Consider the following 22995-nt stretch of genomic DNA (forward strand, 5'->3'; position numbering starts at 1 on the left):
GTTCATGCAATGTTTTGTTCCTGCTGGAGGGTGGAGGATGGAGGGGTGTGTCAGAGGGGAGGACTCAAGGCCCTGTGCCAGCTGGGACAGTGTGCCACTGGTCCTGTCAACTTGGTAACACAGACTTCCCCACAGTGGCCCATGTAGATCCCATGTGCGCCTTGGTTTCTTTTCATCTTGCTGTTGATGAAATACCCTGACGAAAACAGCTCACGGGAGAGGGTTTGTTCTGGTTCACAGTTCAAGAGCACAGTCCATCACTGGGTCCAAGTCAAGCAGTCGGAGCCTAAAGCAGCTGGCTGTGTCACATCCACAGGCGAGAATCAGGGGGGATGAACACAAGCTGCTACTCAGCTCTGCCTTCATCTCTGCGGTCCAGGATCCCCGCTGCAGTGAGAACCGGAATTCCCCGCCTCAACCTCCACAGTTAAGATAATTCCACAGAGGGGTTCCCCAAGGTCCATCTCTCAGAGAATACTGGATTTTGTCTAGTTGACAACACCAGCCATCACACCAGTGAGATTTAAGTGGCTCCAGGGAGGGAATCTTCGGTATGGCTGTACCTTCTCTGTGTGTCTATCCCCATCAAATACATGGATGGTGGGGCTGGCCAGGGGTCCAGGAAGCTAAGAAAGGCTGACAGGTCTCTGCAGATCCAGCCTCTTGGAGGCCCCAGGAAGGGAAGGAATGCATCAGCTTTGTCTCCCACTCCCAGTCAGGCATTCAACTCAGACCCATGAATGTATCTGTGAGCAAAAGGTGCTTCTGAGGATGGAGAGTCCACATTTTACAGAGTTTACAATGGCTGGCTGGAGGGATAGTTGCACATTCTACAAGAGCCCAGGAGACCCCACCTGAAATCAGAAAAGCCCAGAAGGCGACGACAATGTGGTAGAGAAGAGCAAGAGACCACTTGTCTCACTATACATGTTGGACAGGGAGAGCAATGAAGGTGAAGGCCCAGGGCCAGCCCCTTTCATGGAATCCATCCCAAATGGGAGCATGAGGTACTCTGTGTTCTTCAGAAAGCACATGATGAAGGGCTGGAGAGATGGTTCAGCAGCTAAAGGTACTCGCTGCTCTCCCGGAGGGTCCGGATTTAGCTCATAGCACCCACATGGCAGATCACAGCTACCTATAACTCCAGTCCCAGGGGATCCAATGCCCTCCAAAGGCACCTCCATACATGTAGCACACAGATATACACAGAGGCATGCACACACACACACACACACACACACACACACACACACACACAAATCTTTTAAAAGGAACTTGCATTTTGATTGGTTGTGGTTTTCTGTAATGGTCTCTGCTGTAAAGAGAAGTTTCCTTGATAAGGGTGAAGACCAGGGTTATCGGCAGGCATACGGACAAATATTTGCTGTGAAGTTTAAGGATGGTGCTGGTTTAGGAAAGTGGTGGCTGTAGGTTCTCCGGCAAGAGTCATGATTTCACCAGCCCTGGGCAGCTATCTGGTTTCCAGTATCAGACATGATTTCCCCCCTGTGAGTGGGTCTTATGTCCATTTAGGGAGCTGTCGGTAACTGCCGAGGTCCGAGCGTCATTACTGCACCCATGGAGGTGTCGTGTTCTGCTGAGTGTTGTTATGGTTCCTAGGTGCTGAAGCTGGATAGGACTGTTGGATGCTTCCTTCCTTTGGAAGTTTTTGTGATGCCTTCGGGTACCATGAAGGCTAGTCCTCAGGGAAGAGGATTTCAGGTCAGTTCCGGCTCAGGGGCATCTGGGCCCTGTGTCGGAAGCAACAGCAATAGTCTGTGATGTGTTGGGGATCTCTTGGACAACCCCGATCAACAGTTCAACAGTTCTCATGCCTGATGTGGGGGTTTCTGTTAGATGGTCTTTGTCAGCTTTTTCAGCCTAGGTGTGAAATTTTCATTTAAAGTATCTATGTTTACTGACACAATGGTTCTGTATTTCAGGTGTTTTTAGGTAGATAGTTAATATCGTGATTCCTTTTGACTTTTTTCCAGACACCTTGACTGCTGTTTTACCTTTCTGCCCCTCCCTAACTAGAAACCTCCCTTCCCCCACTCTCCTGCTCAGACCATAATACTCTGCTGTTCTCCCCTCTGGCTCCCCCAGTCCTGCCATGTCAATGGTCCCTTGTTACCTTTCTGGGTTTTGTAGTTATCCCAGGCTATGCATGCACATCTGAAGATTTGGAACTAGGAGCTCCAGACGAGAGAGGACATGGGACGTTTGTCTTATCTGGGACTGGGCTACATCGCTCAATATGTTCTTTTCTAGTTCCATCCATGTAGCCGCAAAGCTCACGATGTCATCTTTCTTTACCACTGAATAGTATTCCACAGTGTATGTGGAATTTTTCACTATCCGTTCATCTGTTGAAGGACATCTAGGTCGATTCCATTTCCTATCTATTGTGGATAGAGCAGCAGAGCAAATATCTATGGAGTCCTTTGTGCACATGCTGAGGGGTGGTACATCTGGGTCACGTGGTGTCTGGCTGCTCAAAACCACTGAAAAGGCAACAGAAATCTGCCCTCCCTGGTTTTGAAATATGTTCCTGCCCCTTTGTTTCCCACTGTGTGATTTAAAAATTATACCTTGTACAGTAAACTGCAGGATTTGTGTCAGCATTCTGAGCTGACTATAAGTGAATATATGGGGGGAGAGAGAAGGAAAAGGGAGGAGCACCAAATTGTCTCAAAATAATTAGTATCCATTAGTATCCATGTTGGTGGAGGGAAATGTAAACGTGCAAAACAAAATAGATGGTTTTGTTTCCATTAGCATCAAGTTTAAGGATAAGACCTTCAGGGGACAGGCAGAGTTCCTGGAGTCCCTTGGCTAGCCAGTCTAGTTCAATCAATGATCTCAAGTTTAGGGACAAAAAAAAAAATAAGGCAACAAGCAATAGAAGACACTTGACATCAACCTCTGACTGCAACATGCATGCACTTATGTATGTATGCACACACATAGGCACACCTGCATGCATGTACAAATACATACACAATACATTCAAAATCTTAAAAAAAACAAGATTAAGACTTCTACCCCATCAATAAAAATAGATGCACAGAAACTCTTGTCTTACCATGGCAACTCTGGATGCAATGTTATATTAAAAACCCATAGTGCACTGTTAAGTTAGACATATTTGCAAGGAGCACACACTTAAACATGAGTTTTAAAGGGCAGCATATTCTAGTCTCCAAAACATTTAGCAAATAACCTTTGAGTTCACATGAGCCACCCACACAAAAACCAAAATGAACTAGACAGAAAAAAAAATCGCAAAAGCAACTGTCTGTTGACAACCAGATTTTCTTTCAGCCCTTGAGTTTTTGTCTATAAATAATCTGTGTGTTTCGAGTCTGACCATTGTCTTCAGCAGCCCCTCCTGACATGTTCTCAGTTCAGTGTGTCTTAAAACAAATATTAAATGTGTAAATCATGGAAACTATTATGTTTTTAGAGGGGAGCTGTTAGAGATATGTGCTTTTTAGGTACCCATAGTGTCAAAATGAAACATTAAGATGATGTATTCTTTCTTTGGAGCATCTGTTTATCTTTTGTGAGATCTTGAGCTTGATAAATCACCAGAGATAAAAACTTCATTTTTAACTTATCGTAGATCCCAAATGCCGAGAGGAAAAATAGCACCGTGTCTTCTCTACATGAATTTACCTCTCTCCCTGCTGATGACTTACAGGGTTTTATTTGCAGAGAAAACATAATGCTCCGTTGACTGGAGAATGATGACTTTTGCTCAGAAACCTGAGAACTGGAGGGAAAAAAAGAGAAACATCCATTGACAGATATGATAATTTAACATGTTTTAATATCGGCCTGAAGTGATACAGGGTGTTAAACAGAAAAAAAAACACAAGATAATTTAAAGCTAAGTTTTAAGAATTTTTTTAGTTTTTATTTTTACATTTGTATATATTTGTGTGTTCTGTGTGTGTGTATACCACATGTGTGTGGGTGCCTGAGTCCAGAGGTGTCAGATCCTCTGAGCTGGAGTCACAGGTGGTTGTGAATCACCAGATATGGATGCTAGAGACTGAACTTGGGTCATTTACAATAACAGCAAGGGCTTTTAACTAAGGAGCTCTCTCTATAATGTAAAGTGGGTTTTTTTTTACCAGAATTTTACCTTCATCTGTTGACACTGAAGATGTCAACCTCTGAACAGATGTAGCAGAATAGATATTGGATACTTGGTGGGGATATGATTTTGAGATGAATCGAAATAACTGATGAAGGTATCTTTTGAGATATATAGATAGATAATATATACATATATTATATTCATTACACAGAGAGTTTTGTATCTCAAAATCACTACAAAATTCTCTCTTAATTGGCAGTCTGTCTAATCAATAATCCCCACAGATTTTATATATTTTAATGTATATACATATATACATGTATATATGTATGAATATTCTTCTGTATCTAAGAGGACCACACAGAAGACTGTAGAGATGGCTTCTTAGTAGCTCTTACTGAGAACTTGAGGACCAAAGTGTGTGACTCTTAATTAAGTCAATCAAAATGGCATGGCCTGAATGTTAAAACTGTCGGCAGCTCTGTGGGTAAAGAAGTTCTCTGCTGCAGTGACCCCCCGCCCCCCGGCCCCAGTGCCTTGCCTTGCCTTTAGTCTATTGTTCTTCAGCCCTGAGCAGGTTGAGACACATTTAATTGTATGCCAACCCCTTCTAGGTCAGAGGCACACACTTGAGTTTTTCTGATAACGACTGCCACAGAGGGCTGTGTAAGGAGATGGCTTCTATCCTAGGCTTCAGAGGTTCCTAAAGTCCCTATAGCACATGACCAATGGCATCTGTGGGCAGGTGACCTCAGTTTGCCCTTCTCTCTCCTCTCTTGAGAAGTATGCAAGCTGTGATAAGGAGCAGAATCAAGGCATTGCCTCCTACCATGGAACTCAGATGGCCAGATGTTCTGGAGTTTCAAGCCTCACTCTGTTTTCTCACTCCAACAGTTACACAGAGAACTGGCCTTTAGACCAGGAAGCCATTCCACCTGAATGAAGCATCTGCTTACTATATCAAAGGGCTTCAGTCCCTCATGGTGGGGAAGGGATAGCAGGACAGGTCTTTCCATGGGGCCAGGCTTGTGTAGCAGAACCTGTTCTCACCACAACAGACCAGGAACCAGAGAGTAGGGTGGGGAGGCAGGGCCAGGAATCACCCCTAAAGGTCTGTTTCCTTCAGCTGGACCCAACTCCAAACATTTCTAGAATCTTCCAAAATAGCACCTTGGGGGGAACCAAGCCTTTAAACAGAGGTCTCTGGGCAACATTTCAGATTTAAATCATAAGCCTCTGCCCACCCACACAGGGTTGGTGCAGGTCAGGCTAGAACCTGGGGTAGTCTATTGCTTTGCCCAGTTGGGTGGGCTAGCCTTCAGTGTTCACATGCAGGGCTCAGCTGAGATGATTGACAGCAGAGCAACAGTGAAGGGCAGGCAATGGGAACCCAGCCCTCAGTCCAGCAGCAAGAGGACAATCCAGACGGGTTAGTGAGAAAAGGTCTTAGTCCCTGTCACAAGAAGAGGACTGAAGTCCAGGGATGCCAGTGGATAATGCAAACATCTTTAAAAGCGAAGTAATACAGTCAAAACCCCATGCCAGGAACAAAGTCCATGTTCTCATGCTTATTTAGATAGAAGAGGGTGCCCACACAGCAGACCTTTGATGAGAGCCTGGCCGTGGGTACGGAGAAGAGTTGGGGAGTACTGTATAGAACTGTAACCTGCCAAGAAACATTAAGGCTGATTAAACACCCATTAAAGCATTTTTGTAAACCATCTTGTACTTCTCTTAACCATTCTGTCAGGGAAGGCTGGTTGAGAAAAGATGACTAAATACATTTGGAGAGTCTGGGGCTTGCTTGGGTCAATATTTAGGGGCCATTATCATGTTTCCATCACACAGTGAACTAATGTGTGGAGATCACTGTGGAAGAGGGTGGTTGAAAGTTGACACCCAAAGTACCAGGGCAGTGGCGATTCTCTTCATGGAGTCACTGGAATGGGGATAGAGTGTAGCCTCTCAGGGTGGCTCACGCAGTGGCTTGGCTGAACCCAGGACTCCTGGTGGTTCCCACGGAGGCTGGCTGACTCTAGTGGCCTTGTGATCTCCCCAGCTGACTGGGGAGGGGGAAGTCACTGCACACAGATCCCAGCCCATGCAGTGGACGGGCAGGGAACTCTGCATGTCCCCAAGCAAGCATGACTAGCAGTCCATTTGTTTCCGCCGTGACCACGAGGTTCCCCGTGGATGTGCTGGCAGGCCCCAGAGAGGCCACTCACCTTTCTATCTCTTCCCTTCCAGTTGCACTAGAGCAGTTCTCGCTGGCAGTGAGGCGCTGTCCCGACAAGGAGGACCAGGCTTTGCTAATGAAGGTAGGCTATCAGATAAGTCCGTATTCCCTTAAAGCCTCCTAGCGTTCTGATTGCCCAGAGGAGAGTGCCGTGTTTTACAAGCGGGAGTAAATTTATCATCTCTGAATTTTGTGCTCCGTGGGGATATGCTTGTCAGTGGCTGGTGGGAGGGTGGCTGGTTAATGAGCTCAACCACCGTCTGCGGAACACCAAAGTGACAGGAAAGTAGGTGTCGACGACGAGCGGGAAGCCTACGTGATTCTCGGTGGATTTGCTTGGTTTTATTTAAACTTATCTGACAGTCCCGATTCTTTTAGCAGATTTATGAGACTTGGCCAACTTCCATGCCTCCGACTATATTTTTTAATTAAGACAAAGGATCCCACACCTTCCCGGCTGGCCTCACCTTCCCTTTCTTCACCAGAGGGAATGCCACACAAATTAGAGCGCTCGTGTCAACCGCCGAGACAGTAAACTTATGTCATAGGTCCTCTGTCCTTGAGTCGAAAACAAACTCCTTTTCTTCTCAGGAACAATCATTCTATTTCTTTCCAGATGGCGCAGACAGAGGTGCGGTAGAGCACATGTTTAGGTTGTGTATCTAGGAGAGCCCGGAGAGGTCAGGCAAGCAGCCTGTGCGATTTTAATAGAAAACTGTCTGGAGGCAGACAGCATCAGGCTCGAGGCACGCGCACATTTCCACTGATGACTAAGCCCTCCTGTTTTCACCTAGCAATGTACAGACTGACCTTGAACACCAGTGTTTCCATGATGTCATTTCCATTCTGCGCCATCAGGAAACGGTATATACCAGGAGTTGCATTTCTTTACCTAAATACAGACTCTTTACCAGGTGTCTTCAGACTTGAGAAATGGGTGGGAAAAAAAAACTAGGATGTCACTCGAAGGGATTTTCAACTCATTTGCCTAAGGTGTGATATTTTCGGTCTGTCTATTTTTTGTTTTGTTTTGTTTTGTTAAAAAAAAAAAACTTTCAGTGATATTTACTTTGTAAGAAGGAAGGGCTGCTGATTCCAAGTGTGGGGTTGGTCTGGGAGACCTGGTTCATCTGAGTCCCGGGTGTGTATGGCACTGACTTGGCATGACCGATCCAAGCGCACGAGCTCGCTTGCTAGTCTGAGGTCTCCCACACTGGTTTCACTCCCTGCTCTGAGCGCCATTCCTTAGCCTGTCCCTTCAAGCACAGGTTGGCTTCCTGCAACCTCAAAACAGCCTTGGGTCACAGACACTCATCTTTTAAGCATCACTCGGCCACTGTTCAAGACGCAGAGGCTTTGCCCTCTTCCTTCACATCCTGTCCATCACCTTCTCCCATCTGCTCCTTCACACCTCTCTCCTCCTCCTCCCTTGATCACCCTGACCCTTCTGCAGGGGGAGAGACTCCTGGCCCCCCACTCCATCCTGCTAGCGAGCCTCACTTGAAGCTTATGTGGGCACCTCAGGGGCAGTGTAGTTTAGAGGACAGAGCCACTAAGCTCAGGAGCCCACCATACCAGGCCTACTTCTAATCGCCCTTGTGGTTACCTGTCCGTTTCCCTCTCAAGATTTCTTCTGGCCCAAGACAAGTAGGTGAAAACAGGAACAGACAGAAGGCCCCTCCTCCCAAGCTGCCTCCTGTTGCTTCTCCGGCTTCTCTAGTCCACTTGGTTAGAAGCAAACATTTGAATGTGGGAGAAAAATCAAGCCTTCCCAAGATGTTCTGGAATGTGTGTACCTCTCTGTACTTTGTGTTTTCCCTAGTGTTTCTTCACACTGCATGACCTCAGTAACGGAGAGAGAGGTCTGTGGTGTTTTTACAGAATCTTCGAGATATTTGAGCAGGCCTCATCAAAGGAGCTTTACTGAACAAAACCGTGTGCTCAGTTCATATCTACCAAAACTACTTTGTGGATTTTTTTTTCAAGAGATTGAGGTTTCTTTCATGTCACCTATGAGAGGCCACCATGTGGGTGTGACAGGAATGTGTAGGATTTTTTTTGTGGATAAGTGTAGAAAAACAGTAGGTAGTTTTGAACACGCTTGATCAGCTGTCCGCTGTATGTTCATACTAGTGTACTTTGGAGTTTATCTGTAGTAAATTTCGTGTGTGTGTGTGTGTGTGTGTGTGTGTGTGTGTGTGTGTGTGTGTGTGTAGCTGAGAATTTCAGTAATGTATTTTGACCATATTCATCTCCCTCCCTCAACTCCTCCCAAGACCATCCACCTCCTTTACCCACTCAACTTTATGCCCTCCCACTAAAATGCATCAAGTCCAATTTGTGCTGCCCAATCATTCCTGGAACCGTGGCCTCACACTGAAATGTGGGCAACTTATGAGGGGCCGCACCCTTAGACTTTTCCTCTCCCAGCAGCTATCAGTTGCCAATAGCTCCTTGGCCACGGGGTGGGACTCTGTGCCCAACTCCCGTCTCCATGTTGGGATTTGGCCTGGGTTTGCACAGGGCTTGTGCATGCTGTCACAACCACCGTGAGCTCCTAGGTGCAGCTGTGCTGCTGGGTCCAGAAGACACGGTTTGACGGCCGCCATCCACTCTCCGCCTCTTACAATCTTTCTGTAGCCTCTGCTACAATGAGCTCTGAGCCTTGAAAGGAGGAAGTGTAGACTAGATGTGCCGTTCAGGGCTGAGCGTTCCAAAGACTCTTAATTCTGTGCACTTTGGTCAGTTGTGGGTCCCTGTGTTAATCACCATCTACTGTGAAAGAGAAGCTTCTCTGATGAAGGTTGAGGATGCATTGGTCGATATGTTTAATGATAAGTCATTAGGAGTCAAATCAATACTGTGACCATTTAGCAGAATAATAATAGTAGATTCTCACGCAGTGCCTGTGACCTGTGTAGCCATGGTCTCTTGGCCCATTAGCAGGCCAAGTCTGGGTTTCAATTTATGGAGCAGGGCTTAGATCCAGTCAGAAAGTGGTTGGTTACTTCCACAATGTTCCTGCCACTGGTACGCCATCAGGCATGTCTTGCCAAGCTAATCATCACTGTAGCTCACAAGATTCACAGCCAGATAACGTTGATGATTACTTTTCTCCTCCAAAAGTGTGTATAGAACCTTCCAGAATGATAACATCCAGCCAGTAGGGATGAAGCTTCCATGTTAGTGCCAACTTGACTTCTCCATATTTATATTCATAGGTGTGGTTGGTGTCTTTTGCAACAGGGTCTTACTGTTGAGCTCTGGAGTTTGACCAAGAATATTGGAGACAGCCTATAATATTTGAGGTCCATGGGAACCTCACCGGCCAACAACTCCAAAACAAGTAACCCATTCCTGGCCTTTGTAAGACAGTGTGTCTAGTCGGGGCATTGTCACCCTGTTTTGGAGTAACTATTTTAACTCATTTTATGAATATATATATGGGGGAGTGAGCATGCATACACATGCATGCATGCACGCGCGCGCGCACGCACACACACACACACACACACACACACACACACACACACAGAGGAGGAGGGTGGACCAAAGATGATGTTACATTTCCATGTGTGTTGTTGAATCCTACTCTGTCGATCATTATTGAAACCAGAGGACAGGTACTTTAACTAACCTGTGAAGGTGTCCCATACACGGACCTCCAAGAAGACAGAAGAGACAAGCACAGAGAAGCATATAGCGACACCAAATTCAAGTTCCCCTGGAAGAAACAGAAGTGGTGGGCGGGGCTCAAGATGACCAAAGCCAGAGTCTCTGCCCATGAGCAGAATAAGCAAGAAGGGGTGGGAAAGTCGAGACCTCTGGGTCCTTTAGCTGCTCCCTGGTGCAGCCTGCTACTAGGTAAGAGGATCTGCGGATAAGCCCTGCTCCCACTGCCCCCCAGCCAGCGCCTTAAGAGCACAGACAGGAAGCCAGGCTTTGATGGACCCAAGACAGTTATGGCTGGCTTGGGGTTCTGTCCTCCCGGCTGTCAGTCACATTCCCCTCTGTCCTGTCAGATGTGTAACTGTCCACGTGCTCGAACAGGGAGGAGGGGCAGCTGGTGAGACTAGAACACGATGGTCCAAATGCAGACTGTCGCTGTGAGATCCATCAGGCCTCCCTTCTCCTGCCCGCTAACGAGCTGTGCCACAGTTGCGAGTCACAGCATCCTCTTCCTCCTGCTTATTCTGATGAAGGGCCAAAGCTCTGGCTCCTACCGCTTCATCTGGGCACAGCATAGTTTCTTACCCACCTGAGGGTGCCGTGAGACAGAGGAGAGGGACTCTGTGTCTCAGTGTTTCCCCTATGCCATGATCAAGACTAGTAGTGATTTGTTTAGGGCTGTTCTTACGACTTCAGCCTGCAGAGGGCTGGGAATGGGGCACTGAGTGGAGAGATGGAGGTGGGAGGGGGCTTGCTGCCTTTTCCCACGCCACTCACTTGTCCTCACTGCCGTTTATTGCCTGCTCTTGCTCACCTGCCTCTCTCTCTATCCGTTTGGGGTTTTGACTACGCTAGTCCTTCCAGGCCATGGTGGTCACCATCCTGGAAAGCCTGCCTCCTTCTGGCTCTCCCTGCCCCTCCCTGGGGCTCCAGGTCTCACCCAGGCCCCCAGCCTCATGTCTGAGCCAGTCTCTACTCATCTCAGCCCCTCTTCAGTCTCCCGTCACACTCTTCCCGTCCAATGGCCTCAAAACGGTACGGTGAAAGATGACTTTTCTCTGTCCTGAAGCCGCCACCAGGCCCCGTAGGGCCCTGGGCACGACCTGCCAATGTGTGGCTGGACACGGTTATAGCCTGTGATGCCGAACGTGCACCAGAGAGAATCCACATGGCAGCCCTCCCCACCGCTCTCCTTCCTTCAGGCTCCGTCAAGCGGACTCGGGTGCCCCATGCCCTGCGTCTCCTTTTCTGGATTCATTTCTGTACCAAACTCCACCCCACCTTTGGAAAAGAATGATTGCAGAATCTGTCATGCAAACCTGGAATTTTTTTTTTCCAAGTAAAAGGGACCACCATTAGAAATTTAACTTGGATGACAGGCATAAACCATGACTGACCTAGATAACCTGGGGCATCTGGGCCCTCCTCTTTCTCAGTCACGCTCCAAATCTCTCCCTGCTATGGGTTAAACCTAAGATGTCACCTGCAGACTCACGTTTGAAACCCTTGTTCCCCAGGTAGAGGCACTATTAGTGAAAGCTGTGGATCCTTCCGGAGGTGAGACTTAGCTGGTGAAGTTGGGGGAGTGGCTTTTATGGTGATAGCCTGGCTCCTGGTTCTGCCCACTCTCTGCTTCCTCTGATGTGGGCAGGTGCCGCTACCCTCTCCCACGGCCATGAATGAATGCTGCCACACTTTCCCCACCTCGGTGAACTGGAACACTTGGAAGCCACGAGACATAGGCCTCTCCTCTCTTAGGTTGCTTCTGTAGGGCATTTCTGTCACAGCATCACGTAAGTAACTAATCTCCTCTCCCAATCAAGCAGTTGTACCTTAGCTATTCTGCTTCTCTCTCGGTGCTTGTGAAGACTCTTCTGTCCCAATTCCCATCACATTTGTCCTGACACTTTTAAAACCCACACCTCCTGGTAGGATGACAGACTGTATAGCATGGTCAGGCTCTCGGTGACGTCTGTGTTTGGACCATCATGTTCTAGTCTGAGAGTTACCCCTCCTCACCGTGGTCTTACACTTCATGGAGTTCCTGCCATATCTGACAGAGAGCATTTGTTTTCCATCTGGGAAATCGGGAGCCTCCCAGGACTAAAACCTCTCAAGGCCACCACCTTCCAGACCTCTAGGCTTCTCTTGGATAAGCTGGAAAGGTGAGTAGGATGCTCATGAAACAGGGGCCCTTCCCGGGAGCTGCCACTGCTCCTCAGTTCAGGGGACAAGCGAAACTTGGCTTATACTATTCTTGAAGCAAGACAGTAGAGCTTTCCCAGCCAGTGAGGTGGAGTGAGTGCCCAGAATGTTCCCCATGCTAAAGCTCCCAACTTGGGCCTGGCTCAGTTTCCCTGCCTACGACCTTGGCTAGAATGGTGACAACAGACCTTTCTGTAGGTGGAACCTGACATCACAACACATGGCCCATAGAAATCAGTAAAAGGAACCAAGCTGCCTGTGAAAATAAGTGAATACACCAACAGGCAGCCAGCTGGGCCTGCTTATCACACACCTTACACTTCTGCTCCCAAACCGCAGACCTTTGGTAGGGCTGCCCATGAGTTGGCAACCACAGCACGTGGCTGGGAGGGGAGCTGTCTCCTGGTGGGATGGTAATCCTTTGTCTTAAGAAGACATGATGAACATCTCTCCTGTTTCCCATTCCCCTGGCGTCATACGCAGGGCCCACACAGGGTGACGGGCACAGCCGCCAGGTGTGAGACCCAGGCTGAGCAAATGCACAGAGATCATGGTGAGCCGGCCAGGGCCAAATGCTTCTGGAAGCTTCCTTAGCATCCTACTACCCACGAAGCATTAGTGCTGCCCCAGGTGCAGAGGAACCTGGGTAGATGTGGAAGGAGGGCCTCGTTCTCGCACTTGCCATTAAGTCTGGCTACATGCAACTGTTTTTTTCTGTCTATCGATGTTCCAAGAGCCCAGAGACACTGGAGCCTTTATTTAACACCAGAAATCTGTTAGCGGCAGACACCCCCTGGCCCTTCAGCCTTTCACATTTACCAAGTCAGCCTCTTCCAGAAGCAGGCATTTTCTCCTAGCCTGATAGAATCCTGTCAGGGGAGAGGGCTTTCACCAGGAACACAATGCCAGTGCCTTTGCTTGGAAAGGGCTGTGTGGAAGAGAAAGGAAATTTTCCACATGACGGCTTCACTGCTCTGCCCCCCTCCAGAAAGTTCAGAAGCACCCAACAAGCTGGCTGTCTAGTGTTTCTTAAATTGTCATTGTCACAAAGATTCTTTCTGCTTCACTTCTCTCCGAGGTCCCCATCCCCCACACTGCCTGGCCAAAGAGGAGTGGCTGAGCCATTCAGCATCCAATGTGGGGCACGGTGCTGAACCTCCACACAGGTGCCCTTTGTGTCCCTTTGTGCTTAGAAGGGACCTTTGGTTCCCAAAGGGTACTCACCACGGCAACTAAACCCCTAAGCAGAGCATTCAGAGGGGACTGTCCCGCCCTTACAGGCTTCTGGCAAGCAGCAATTTGTGCCTGTCAAGTGGGCGAGGTGGGTTTTTCCCTCTTTCCTGCACCCTAACTGTTCTTTCTTCCTTTTTTCAATGTGTGTAGGAGGTAGCCAGTTTAAGCCAAACCTAGCAACCAATGGTTACTCGCAAACACCTTCTCGGGCACACATTCTCTCTTTTGCAGGTGGCCCCTGTTTCAACCCCTGAGATCCATCCCAGCTCTGTGCCTTTCAGAGTGTCTCCAGTCTCTGGTTGGCAAGGGTTTCCCTCTACCTCTCAAGCTAGGACCCTTTATGGGCTGTCACACAGGGCGCATGTCCCATACATGCTCAAGGTACCAGTCGGTCATCTGGGGTTGGTCATGGGATTGAGCCTCCCACACAGGAAGGAGAGGGCTCTCATCTGGGGCTTGCCTGCTTTTCCTAATCCAGTCCAGGGCGAATTGTATCAGTCTGTGTTCTGACTCCCATCAGTGCCAGTGACTAGCGTCAGGGACTATGATGGTGGGACCCAGCCGCCTACCACTGTTCTGTGTCCATGGTCTTCTCTGCTCCTTGCAATCAAGGGCCACATAGACAAGAGGGCGTGAGTGAGCGCAGCAACCCTAAGAAAGGTCAGCCAACAAAAGGTTGGCTGAGTTCCTATTGTGTGGCTAGTAAGGTTTAGTGTCTGGCTTCTTTGCAAAATTTTGTCCGCCGACTTTATGCATTTCAGAAGGGAAACAGATACTGGTGACATAGAAATCAGTGTCAGGCTGGGCGGTGGTGGCGCACGCCTTTAATCCCAGCGTTTCAGGAGGCAGAGCCAGGCGGATCTATGTGAGTTCGAGGCTAGCCTGGTCTACAGAGTGAGATCCAGGACAAGAACCAAAACTACACAGAGAAACCCTGTCTCAAAAAACAAAACAAAATAAAACAAAAAAGAGAAAAAGAAAAAAAAAAGAAAAAGAAATCAGTGTCAGACCTTGACTCCCAAAATAAACGGTTTTCTTTCCTTCCTGTATCTCTATCACACTCTGAGCCCTCGTCACACCTAGAAGGCTTCTCACTCACAAGTGGTTGTGACAAAGCTCTTCAGGGCTCTGCTTAAACCACATCTCCAAATCTCAGTGGCACTTATTCATCAAAATGAAAATTTAATTTTGGAAGTGATCTCTGGTACAGAGGACTAGCCTTTCAGCTCACACAGCTTTGAAATTCAAGAAATAATGGTGGAATACTGGGCCCCATGATGAACAGAGAGGAGAGATATTTTCCTGGATGTTGCACATATTTGCTACAATCCTACTTTTTTGTTTTTTGTTTTTTACTTTCTTTTATTTATTCTTTGTGTCTTTCACATCATGCATTCCACTCCCATTCATTTCCCTCCCATGCCTGTGTATCCACCCTCTGCTCTTGCAGCCCCACCCCAATAAAATTTAAGAGAAAAAAGAAATAGGAGGGAGAAAAATCTCGTCATGGAAGCTGCAGTGTGACACAGTGAGTCACATGGTAAACCCTTTTGTCCATACATCTTTACTTGCAAGGCCAATTACCTCTTTTTGACTTTCAAAACAGGGTTTCTCTGTTTAGTCCTTGCTGTCCTGGAACTCAGTCTGTAGATTAGGCGGGCCTCAAACTCAGAGATCCAACTACCTCTGCTTCCCAAGTGCTGGGATTAAAGGTGTGTGCCACCACTGCCCGGCCACAATCCCACTTTTAAAGCACTTGTGAACACCTGTTATGTGTAAGACTCTGTGCTAGCCACTGGGGGCTGCAAATGTCAATAGGACATCAGCTACTTTTGTGTAACCCTAGGTGACTAGTTAGAGACATCATTGCACCCCAAATATGCAAAAACCCTGTAATAAGTTAATCTCGGTGGAGGATATTTGATGATAGGGGAGTACTCGGCTAGACCCTAAGTCAATCTGGATCTTGAGAGGACTCCTCAAAGGAGGTGGCATTGGAGTTAAGTCTGCATCTCTGCAGGAAATTAAATTTAGCTGACTGTGTGGGTTCCACAGCACTTACCAGTGTTGTTGACGTGACAAGGTATGTTCTGAGTTTTCCATTTATAGAGTAGTTGCAGTGCACTGATGTGTGCCCTGAAAGCTGATGGCAAAGCAGGGACCCTGACAACTGCCCTGCCAGAGGAGGGTGTCCTGGTACTCCATTCCGAGGTGTATGTTTCCCTAACTGACCCAGAGGTGACTTGAGGTAGCAGTAAGTACTCCTTTTGTCCAGGAAGACCTGGCTTTCTCGAGTGGGTATCAAGACAGATGTTCTGGGAGAGACTCTAACAGGAGCTGCCGTAAATAGTCACCCTAGAATTGTTTTCAGAGTGTAATCTCTAAGCTAGAAACCAGGGGAAGAGAAAGAGGGGGTCTCTTGTCTTAGAACAAGAGGTCTGCTGAGCTGTGGGATTCTAAGACGACAACTAACTCCTCACAAAGCCCTCTGCTTAGGGGCCAATGTCATTCTGGTATAAGTAGCATGAGGGTCAGGCTGTCTGTGTGCTCCATCACCCAGGGGAGCACAAGCACGCAGATGACATCCGTTGTGGGGACATCTCACCAGATCTTTCCCTTGATGCTTCATCGTCAGACATCTAAATCCACAGCTAAGCAGAAAAGCAACGAGGTGGCAGAAATCCTCATGTTTGGAAATGCGGCGAGCTGCTCCTCCAAGCATGGCAGGAGCAGCTCTCTGGGGACCGGCTCATGCATGCCAGGCACGGGGCCTGTGACGAAGTAGGGCCTCCTGGCATTCACTGGCCCCCATTTCCTCTGTGCACAGATGTATGGAGCGGATCTCATTTCAACTCTAAAAGACGGGGCAGGAGGGGAGGTGTCACTCGGGACAAAAATGAGAAGTGTTTGGTAGGAATTACATACCGGAAGCCGAGAGTAGCCTCCGGCGCTGAGAGACAGGGTAGTGTGACCAGGGAAGGGAGCCTGGCTGACAGTTGCCACTTCACCAGTAAAATGGGGACCAAGATCTGAAGTGCACAGGGAGCCTCCCTTCTGCACCCGCTTGGGAGGGTGAGTGGAGAGATCCATCAGTGGCTTTCCGTGCTGTGGATCCAGCCGAACGGACAGCCGTCACACAGTGGCCCTAGAAGAACACACGTTTCCCAGAAGACAGCTAGGGGACATCAGTGCTACCGTTATGGGAAAAGTCACACTGCGTGGCTGACGAGGCGGCAAACCCCAGCACCTGCAGGAGGCAGCCCGCCACCTGTCACATCTGCACCCTGAGTAATAACGGGAATTGTCTGAGACTTCGTGACTTCTGCTCTCTGCACCCAGTGAACTCTTCCTTTTGTCCTTACTAAATTTTAGTGGCTTACTTTTGGTTGAACGACCATTAAAGAAAAAATAAAATAAACTACCCACCAGGATCTCAATTTTGGTATGTGGTGGGAAAGCTGAAGGACTGGTTAGGTCTCATCCTTCCTTCTGCCAGAACCTAGGCAGGTGGGGAGAAGGAAGAAGGGAGAGGGAGGGAGGGACAGAGGGAGGAAAGAAAGTGGGTTATTTTTAGACTAAAATATCAGGGAAAAAGTGGCCCACATGAAGGCACAAGCTAAGCAACTGCTGTCTCTCTCAGTCTCCTGATACAATCTTTCCAGCTTTAAGGAAGTCTTTTCCACTCTTTTTTGTCCCTCCTGGACTGTCAAGGAGTGGACAGGGACTTGTATTCTGAAGCCTTAGCCAGATGGGAAGGACAGCCAGGCAGAGCCCACCCACAACTGTCTGATTAATAGATTACATACTGAAAGGGATTTCACAAATGCCAGGACTAAGAGCAATTATGGGAACAAGACTAGCCTGCCTTTCAAAGTAAAAGACCAGATTGTATGAAAAGTCAGACTTCCTCATGTCCATGATTTCTGTTAAATGTAAGAAGTCACTTAAAATAGACATTAGGAGACAGGCAAGCCAGGAGACCTGGCCCAAGGCATGGTGTGCCTGGAGTCCTCCGAGTTCTCGGGAAGTTTCATAGCCCAGAGTTGTTGAAAACAAAATAGAAAGAAGAGCAGCTCGCAATCTAGAAAAGGCTGCTATATACCACCACAGCAGCATGAGGAAGAGGAAGAGGAGGGGAGGAGGAAGAGGAGAAAGAGAAAGTGGCACTGCTTACTAAAAGGTCCAAGAAGGAGGCAGCCTATAAAGACGGTAACCTTGACTTTGGTTCTAGAAGCCAGTGCAACAGGGCAAGAAACAGAAAAAAACGCAAACAGTATCCTTTTAGACAAGCGAGATGAAAAGCTACCGCTGACTTCCATGGGACATGCTTGCCTGTCTGGTTAGACACTAGCAGGTGTGTCCAGCTGGCAGCCACCTGCTCGTGTGCCTGGGATAGCCACGAGGGTTCCCAAGACAAAACAGTAAACCGACTTAAAAATTCATGGGCTTTTTGTTCTGTTTTGGTTTGGGGTTTTATATATATATATATAAATTGATTGCACCCTTCTCAAGTATGAGCTTTGTAGATGACAATGCTGTGTTACAATGTCAAACGGTTAGACGCACCTGTAAGGTGTTTCAAAGCAAGGGGAAGAAAGAAAAAAGAAAAACATTAATTGCTGGAACTGAAAACTGAGTCCACCAAAGTTATAGATACAAGGTCAACATGAAAATATTGATATTATTTTTGAATGCTAGTAATGGACACCTGGACACTGAATGGTTTAAATACATTTTAAATGTACAGTGTATTAAAACACATGCATGCATACACACACACACACACACACACACACACACACACACACACACACACAACTATCTACCAAAACATTTGTAGGGCTTGAATGTGTGGGACTGATTTGAAATGCTGATGAATCAGATCAAAGTAGATCTACATAAATGGAGAGAGTCATGAGCTAGAAGCTTCTACACAGTAAATACGTAAGTTCTTTTTATCAGGATACACAAGATTGACATAATTCCTATTAAAAAGTCTTATTGCTTGGAACAAAAGCGTCCTGAAATTTTTAAGTAATGTCAAGTACCTAGAAGAGCTTAACAGATCTTGAAAAGAAAATGAAGTGGGAGGCATCAGTCAAAACAGTTTCAACTATTGTAATTAGAGTAATCCAGACGACATTGTTGGTGGACGCATGCGCACATAACTCAACAGATCATGCCGGGGAATGCAGAAACATGAAACACATACCCCAGTAGGGCCACCTGGCTTGTTGAAATGGAGACAGCAAACCCAACAGAAGAAAGACAGCCTCTTTAACAAATGGTGCTGTGGTAACTGGGCACTCACAGACAAAATAAGACGAGGAGAAGCCAAAGATGGTGGAGAATCTGGGATGGCAGGAAGTTAAGTCGGGATCTGTGTCTGACTGAGCTGAGTGCTTATCCACAAGTCTCCAGCTTGGATGCGTGCTTCTCAGCCAATGTGTGAGTCAGCTTTCTGTGACTATGACCAATACCCAACCAAGCAAGTTATTGAGAGGGAGGGTTAGTGGCTGTAGTGGTGCAGGCCTGTGGTTCTGAGAGCTGGGATATAGCTCGGGGTAAGATACTTGCCTACAATGCATGAGGCCCTCGGTCGATCCCCCATACCACAAGAAATGGGGGGCTGGGTGGTGGTGGCGCATGCCTTTAATCCCAGCACTTGGGAGGTAGAGGCAGACGGATCTCTGTGAGTTCGAGGCCAGCCTGGTCTCCAAAGCAAGTTTCAGGAAAGGTGCAAAGCTATACAGAGAAACCCTGTCTCGAACCCCGCCCCCCCAAAAAAAAAGAAAGAAATGGGGCGGGGGGAAAGAGGCTAGAGCTGTAGCACAAATCTTAAAAGGTCTTATTAATAAAAACAAACCTGGTGCCAGGTATTGGGGTGAATGCTGGAAGATCAGAGAAGCAGAACAAGCCACAGCTACCTCACCTTGCCAGTTCCTCAGCTGATCCTGTTTCCTCAGACTGGAAGCCTCTGAGTCCTCATCCAAATGGATCTCAGCTGAAATGCCGCTTAAAAGCCTAAAAGCTTAATCAGCCTAGTTCCTGGTTTTCATGCCTTATATACCTTTCTGCTTCCTGCCCTCACTTCCTGGGATTAAAGGCTTATGTCACCATGCCTGGCTGTTTCCAGTGTGACTTTAAACTCACAGTGATCCAGACGGATCTCTGCCTCCCAAGTGATAGGATAAAAGGCGTGAGTGCCACCATTTTCTGGCCTCTATATCTAGTGGCTGTTCTGTTCTCTGACCCCAGATAAGTTTATTAGGGTACACAATATTTTGGGGAACACAATACCACCACATAGAGCTCTATTTTGGCTTATGGTTCCAAAGGTTTCGGTCAAGGACCGGGTGGATGTCCTACTTTGGGGTGCCTTGGTTCTGGAAGCTGCGCAATATAACAAAGCCATTCATCTCTGTGCCAAGATGCTAGGGTGAACAGAAGAGCCCTGCTCCCCAGTATGCCTTCAAGCATGCCAGTGACTAGATGTGCCACCCTGCCATGCCTCTTAAAGGTTTCAAGTTGGAGACGAAACTTCTAAGATACAGGCCTTTGAGGGACATTTAGGACCCAAGTTGCCGCCCTCAGCCTGCACAGTAGGTTATGCAGGAGCCCCTAGGGGTATAACCTAGCCTGCGTGGCTGGTTTGCTGAATTTCCTCACTCCTGTAATGCATGGTAAACTCTACAAGGTGGAGGAGAGTGGATCTGCGAGAATATAGCAGCCACACGCCAGCTGTATGACACCAGGTTACAGAACTCTCTCCCTGTCGTCCCTACTTGGTGCTCAGACAAAGCAGGGCTCGGGGCTCCTGCCGTCCAGACCATTCACAAGGTCATAAAAACATGGCCTCCGCCTCCATATCTGGAGCTTTCTCTCATCTCCCTTTGTGTTTGCTGATTTCTGTACATTTTCTGTCATCTGGAGAGCAGGATGCATCTGTCTCCAGGCCTATCATCAGTGAGGCAGACGGCAGGCTTCTCTGGGGCCATCCCTGCCTTTTGTCAGCTCCTATGTGTTTGATCAGCCATGACACCAGCATGTGGCCCATCCTGAAGAGAAGTCATCTCTGCCTCAGAACATGGTGCAAAAGAGAGAAAAAGCCAAAGAGATCCATGAGACTTCTCCCCCACCTTCCACTCCTAGAATGAATAGGTTGGGATTTTTAAGTGGAGACACATTCCAGATAGTTTGGAAAATAAGCTTTAATGATGAACAACTCCCTCAGATGGTCAAATTATATTACACTAAAATTGACACAATACTGCCTTCCCTTTTGGGTTACATATGATTATGACTGCCTTACCTGAGCTCACAGCTGGGACCTGAAGGGGACAGAATGGGAACTAGGTGGCTCAGAGGTAGGCATTGCTCCAGTCTGGTCCAATTTAAGTCACTTTCCTGTTGTAAGGAACGCCCTTAGAAACCGCAAAGCTGGTACTTTCTTGCTAATGCTGACAGAAATTCCTTAAACCAAGAGAGCGCACCATCGCCCATCAATTTTACAAGGCAGTAACGGGGATCCCAAGCGGCTAAAGGCTGAGGCTGGAGGCAGACCACTTCATCACAGTGAGAGAACTGGGTTGCTGCTGGGGGAAGCTCTTCTGTGCTCACGCTGCTCTTCCCATGTGTTAATAAGCTTTGTTCATCTTCTCTGACACCATAGGCCAGCTTGGTCCATTTGCTTCATCTCCCAGCTGATTATGCAGCTCAGGCTATGGATGTAGGCCACCGGCTTGTCATAAATCGCAGGCAGCCCCCCACCCCTCTCTGTTGTGAGTCCCAGTGGGCCTCGACTCCCGGGAGCCAAGGCTCTCTGAACTCCATGGTTTCACGAATGCACATGGGGCCCAGATACTGGCCTGGGCACAGCGGGACATTCCAAGATGCATGAGCTACACCTTTTTGATCATGTTGTGGTCAAGGAGTGAGTCACATGACCAGATAATTACACCAGCAGGCAAACTGTGTAATGGAGGGGGAGAAAACCACATAGTTGTGAGAACCCAAGAGGGAGGAAGACAAGGTTTGAATGCTGAAGCCTTCTGAGAACATGGACATTTCAGCTTGGGGTCTGCCATTTCAAAAAAGAGGGACTTGAGCATCAATGAGATGCTGAAGATGTTGAGTGAAGGGGTGTGCTCTGAGAAGCCCCCCAGACCCTGACACACTCAGGAGACAGAGCAAATAGGAGAAGCCTGCATCTGTGGCTGGCATAAGGGTTTTACTGGCAACTGCTTTTGTAAGAGGGGAGACACTACAAAACGATGCTGTGCAGTCTAGTCAGTGTTCAGTACCACACACAGTACATGTTCACTATTATAAAGCACCGTGAAATGCACGTAAGTGCATTGTTAAACTTTTAACAGTTGGTAGCACCACAGATGTGCTCACAAGAGCATCATCTAACGGGTATGTAATGCTTTGCTCTGCAGTGTTAGGGTATCTTCATCTCCAAGGGGAAGTTTGCAAACCACTACAATATTTTGTTTTGTTTTGACGAAAGGTCTTGCTCTACATCCAGGTTGGCTTGGAACTTGCTACACAGCTCAGGTGGAACTAGAGATAATGGTGATCCTCCTGTCTTGGCTCTCCAGCATCCATTATAATCTTACAGGCTCATGGGTGATCTGTTGAAGACAGAAATGCCAAACTTGGAGTTTAATTTTAAAAAAATACATATTTTTAAGTTACTATGAAGCCACATGATTTTGTTCAGGAAAGTACAGGACTGTGAATTTTGACACACATAGGTTTGTGTAAACTCTCACAATCAGGATCCAACACAATTTAACCTTTCTTAAAAATAGTCTTCTGCTATGGTTTTTTAATTCTGTTTTCCCTTTCTAGTGCCTCATGGAAACCAATGTTCTAGTCTCTGTCACTATATTTTCTCTTTCTGAGACTGTACAAATGGAATTCTACGACCTTTAGACTTTTTACATTCACATCTTTCTCTTGGCATGATGACTTGGAGATTTGGCTGAGTCATAATCTATTATATAGATCTACCACAGTTTATCTGTCCACCCACTGAAAGATGTTTAGCTGCTATGAATATTTGTGTGTAGGCTGTTATGTGAGCATAGGCCTTCAGTTCTCTGAGACAGCATTTCTCAGCTTTGGCGCATCCTTTGGATCATAAATGTGCTCATATGTAGTAAAGGTTTGATGCCCACAGTGACAACACAGATGTGAGGCCTGCTGAGAGGGTGTGGATTACTGTGATCGTGTCCTGGAAAAGGGAGGTGTGACCCTAGGCTCTTCCTCTTTTATGTCTCAGCAAACTTGGCTGTTTTCTACTCCCCACTAGAGGCCTAAGAGTAGTATCTCTGCCTGATTGTGGAATTAGCTTTGTCTCCTTATCAGTTGGTAACATCAGGTATTTTTACAGTAGCAGGTAACTGTTATACTCACATGTGTGTCTACATACTCAGCACGTCCAGCCTCAGTGTGTGGGGAGGGAAGTGTCCCTGTCCACTCCGGGATATTTGGTGGTATCACCAGCTTCTACCTCTAGATGCTAATGGAATCCCTCAGT

General features: G+C 47.5%; 1 protein-coding gene across 1 annotated transcript in view; it reads left to right on the plus strand.

Annotated features, from left to right (window-relative positions):
• The window catches only part of Acoxl (acyl-CoA oxidase like), a 300810-nt gene that overhangs the window by 244162 nt on the left and 33653 nt on the right, over window positions 1-22995 (plus strand). Inside the window, exon 17 of the mRNA XM_042276199.2 lies at window positions 6353-6423. Within this exon, the coding sequence (XP_042132133.2) occupies window positions 6353-6423 (71 nt within the window). The remainder of the gene's footprint in view (window positions 1-6352; window positions 6424-22995) is intronic.

This window comes from Peromyscus maniculatus, chromosome 4 (genome assembly GCF_049852395.1).
Source record: "Peromyscus maniculatus bairdii isolate BWxNUB_F1_BW_parent chromosome 4, HU_Pman_BW_mat_3.1, whole genome shotgun sequence".
In the NCBI taxonomy this organism is placed as follows: Eukaryota; Metazoa; Chordata; class Mammalia; order Rodentia; family Cricetidae; genus Peromyscus; species Peromyscus maniculatus.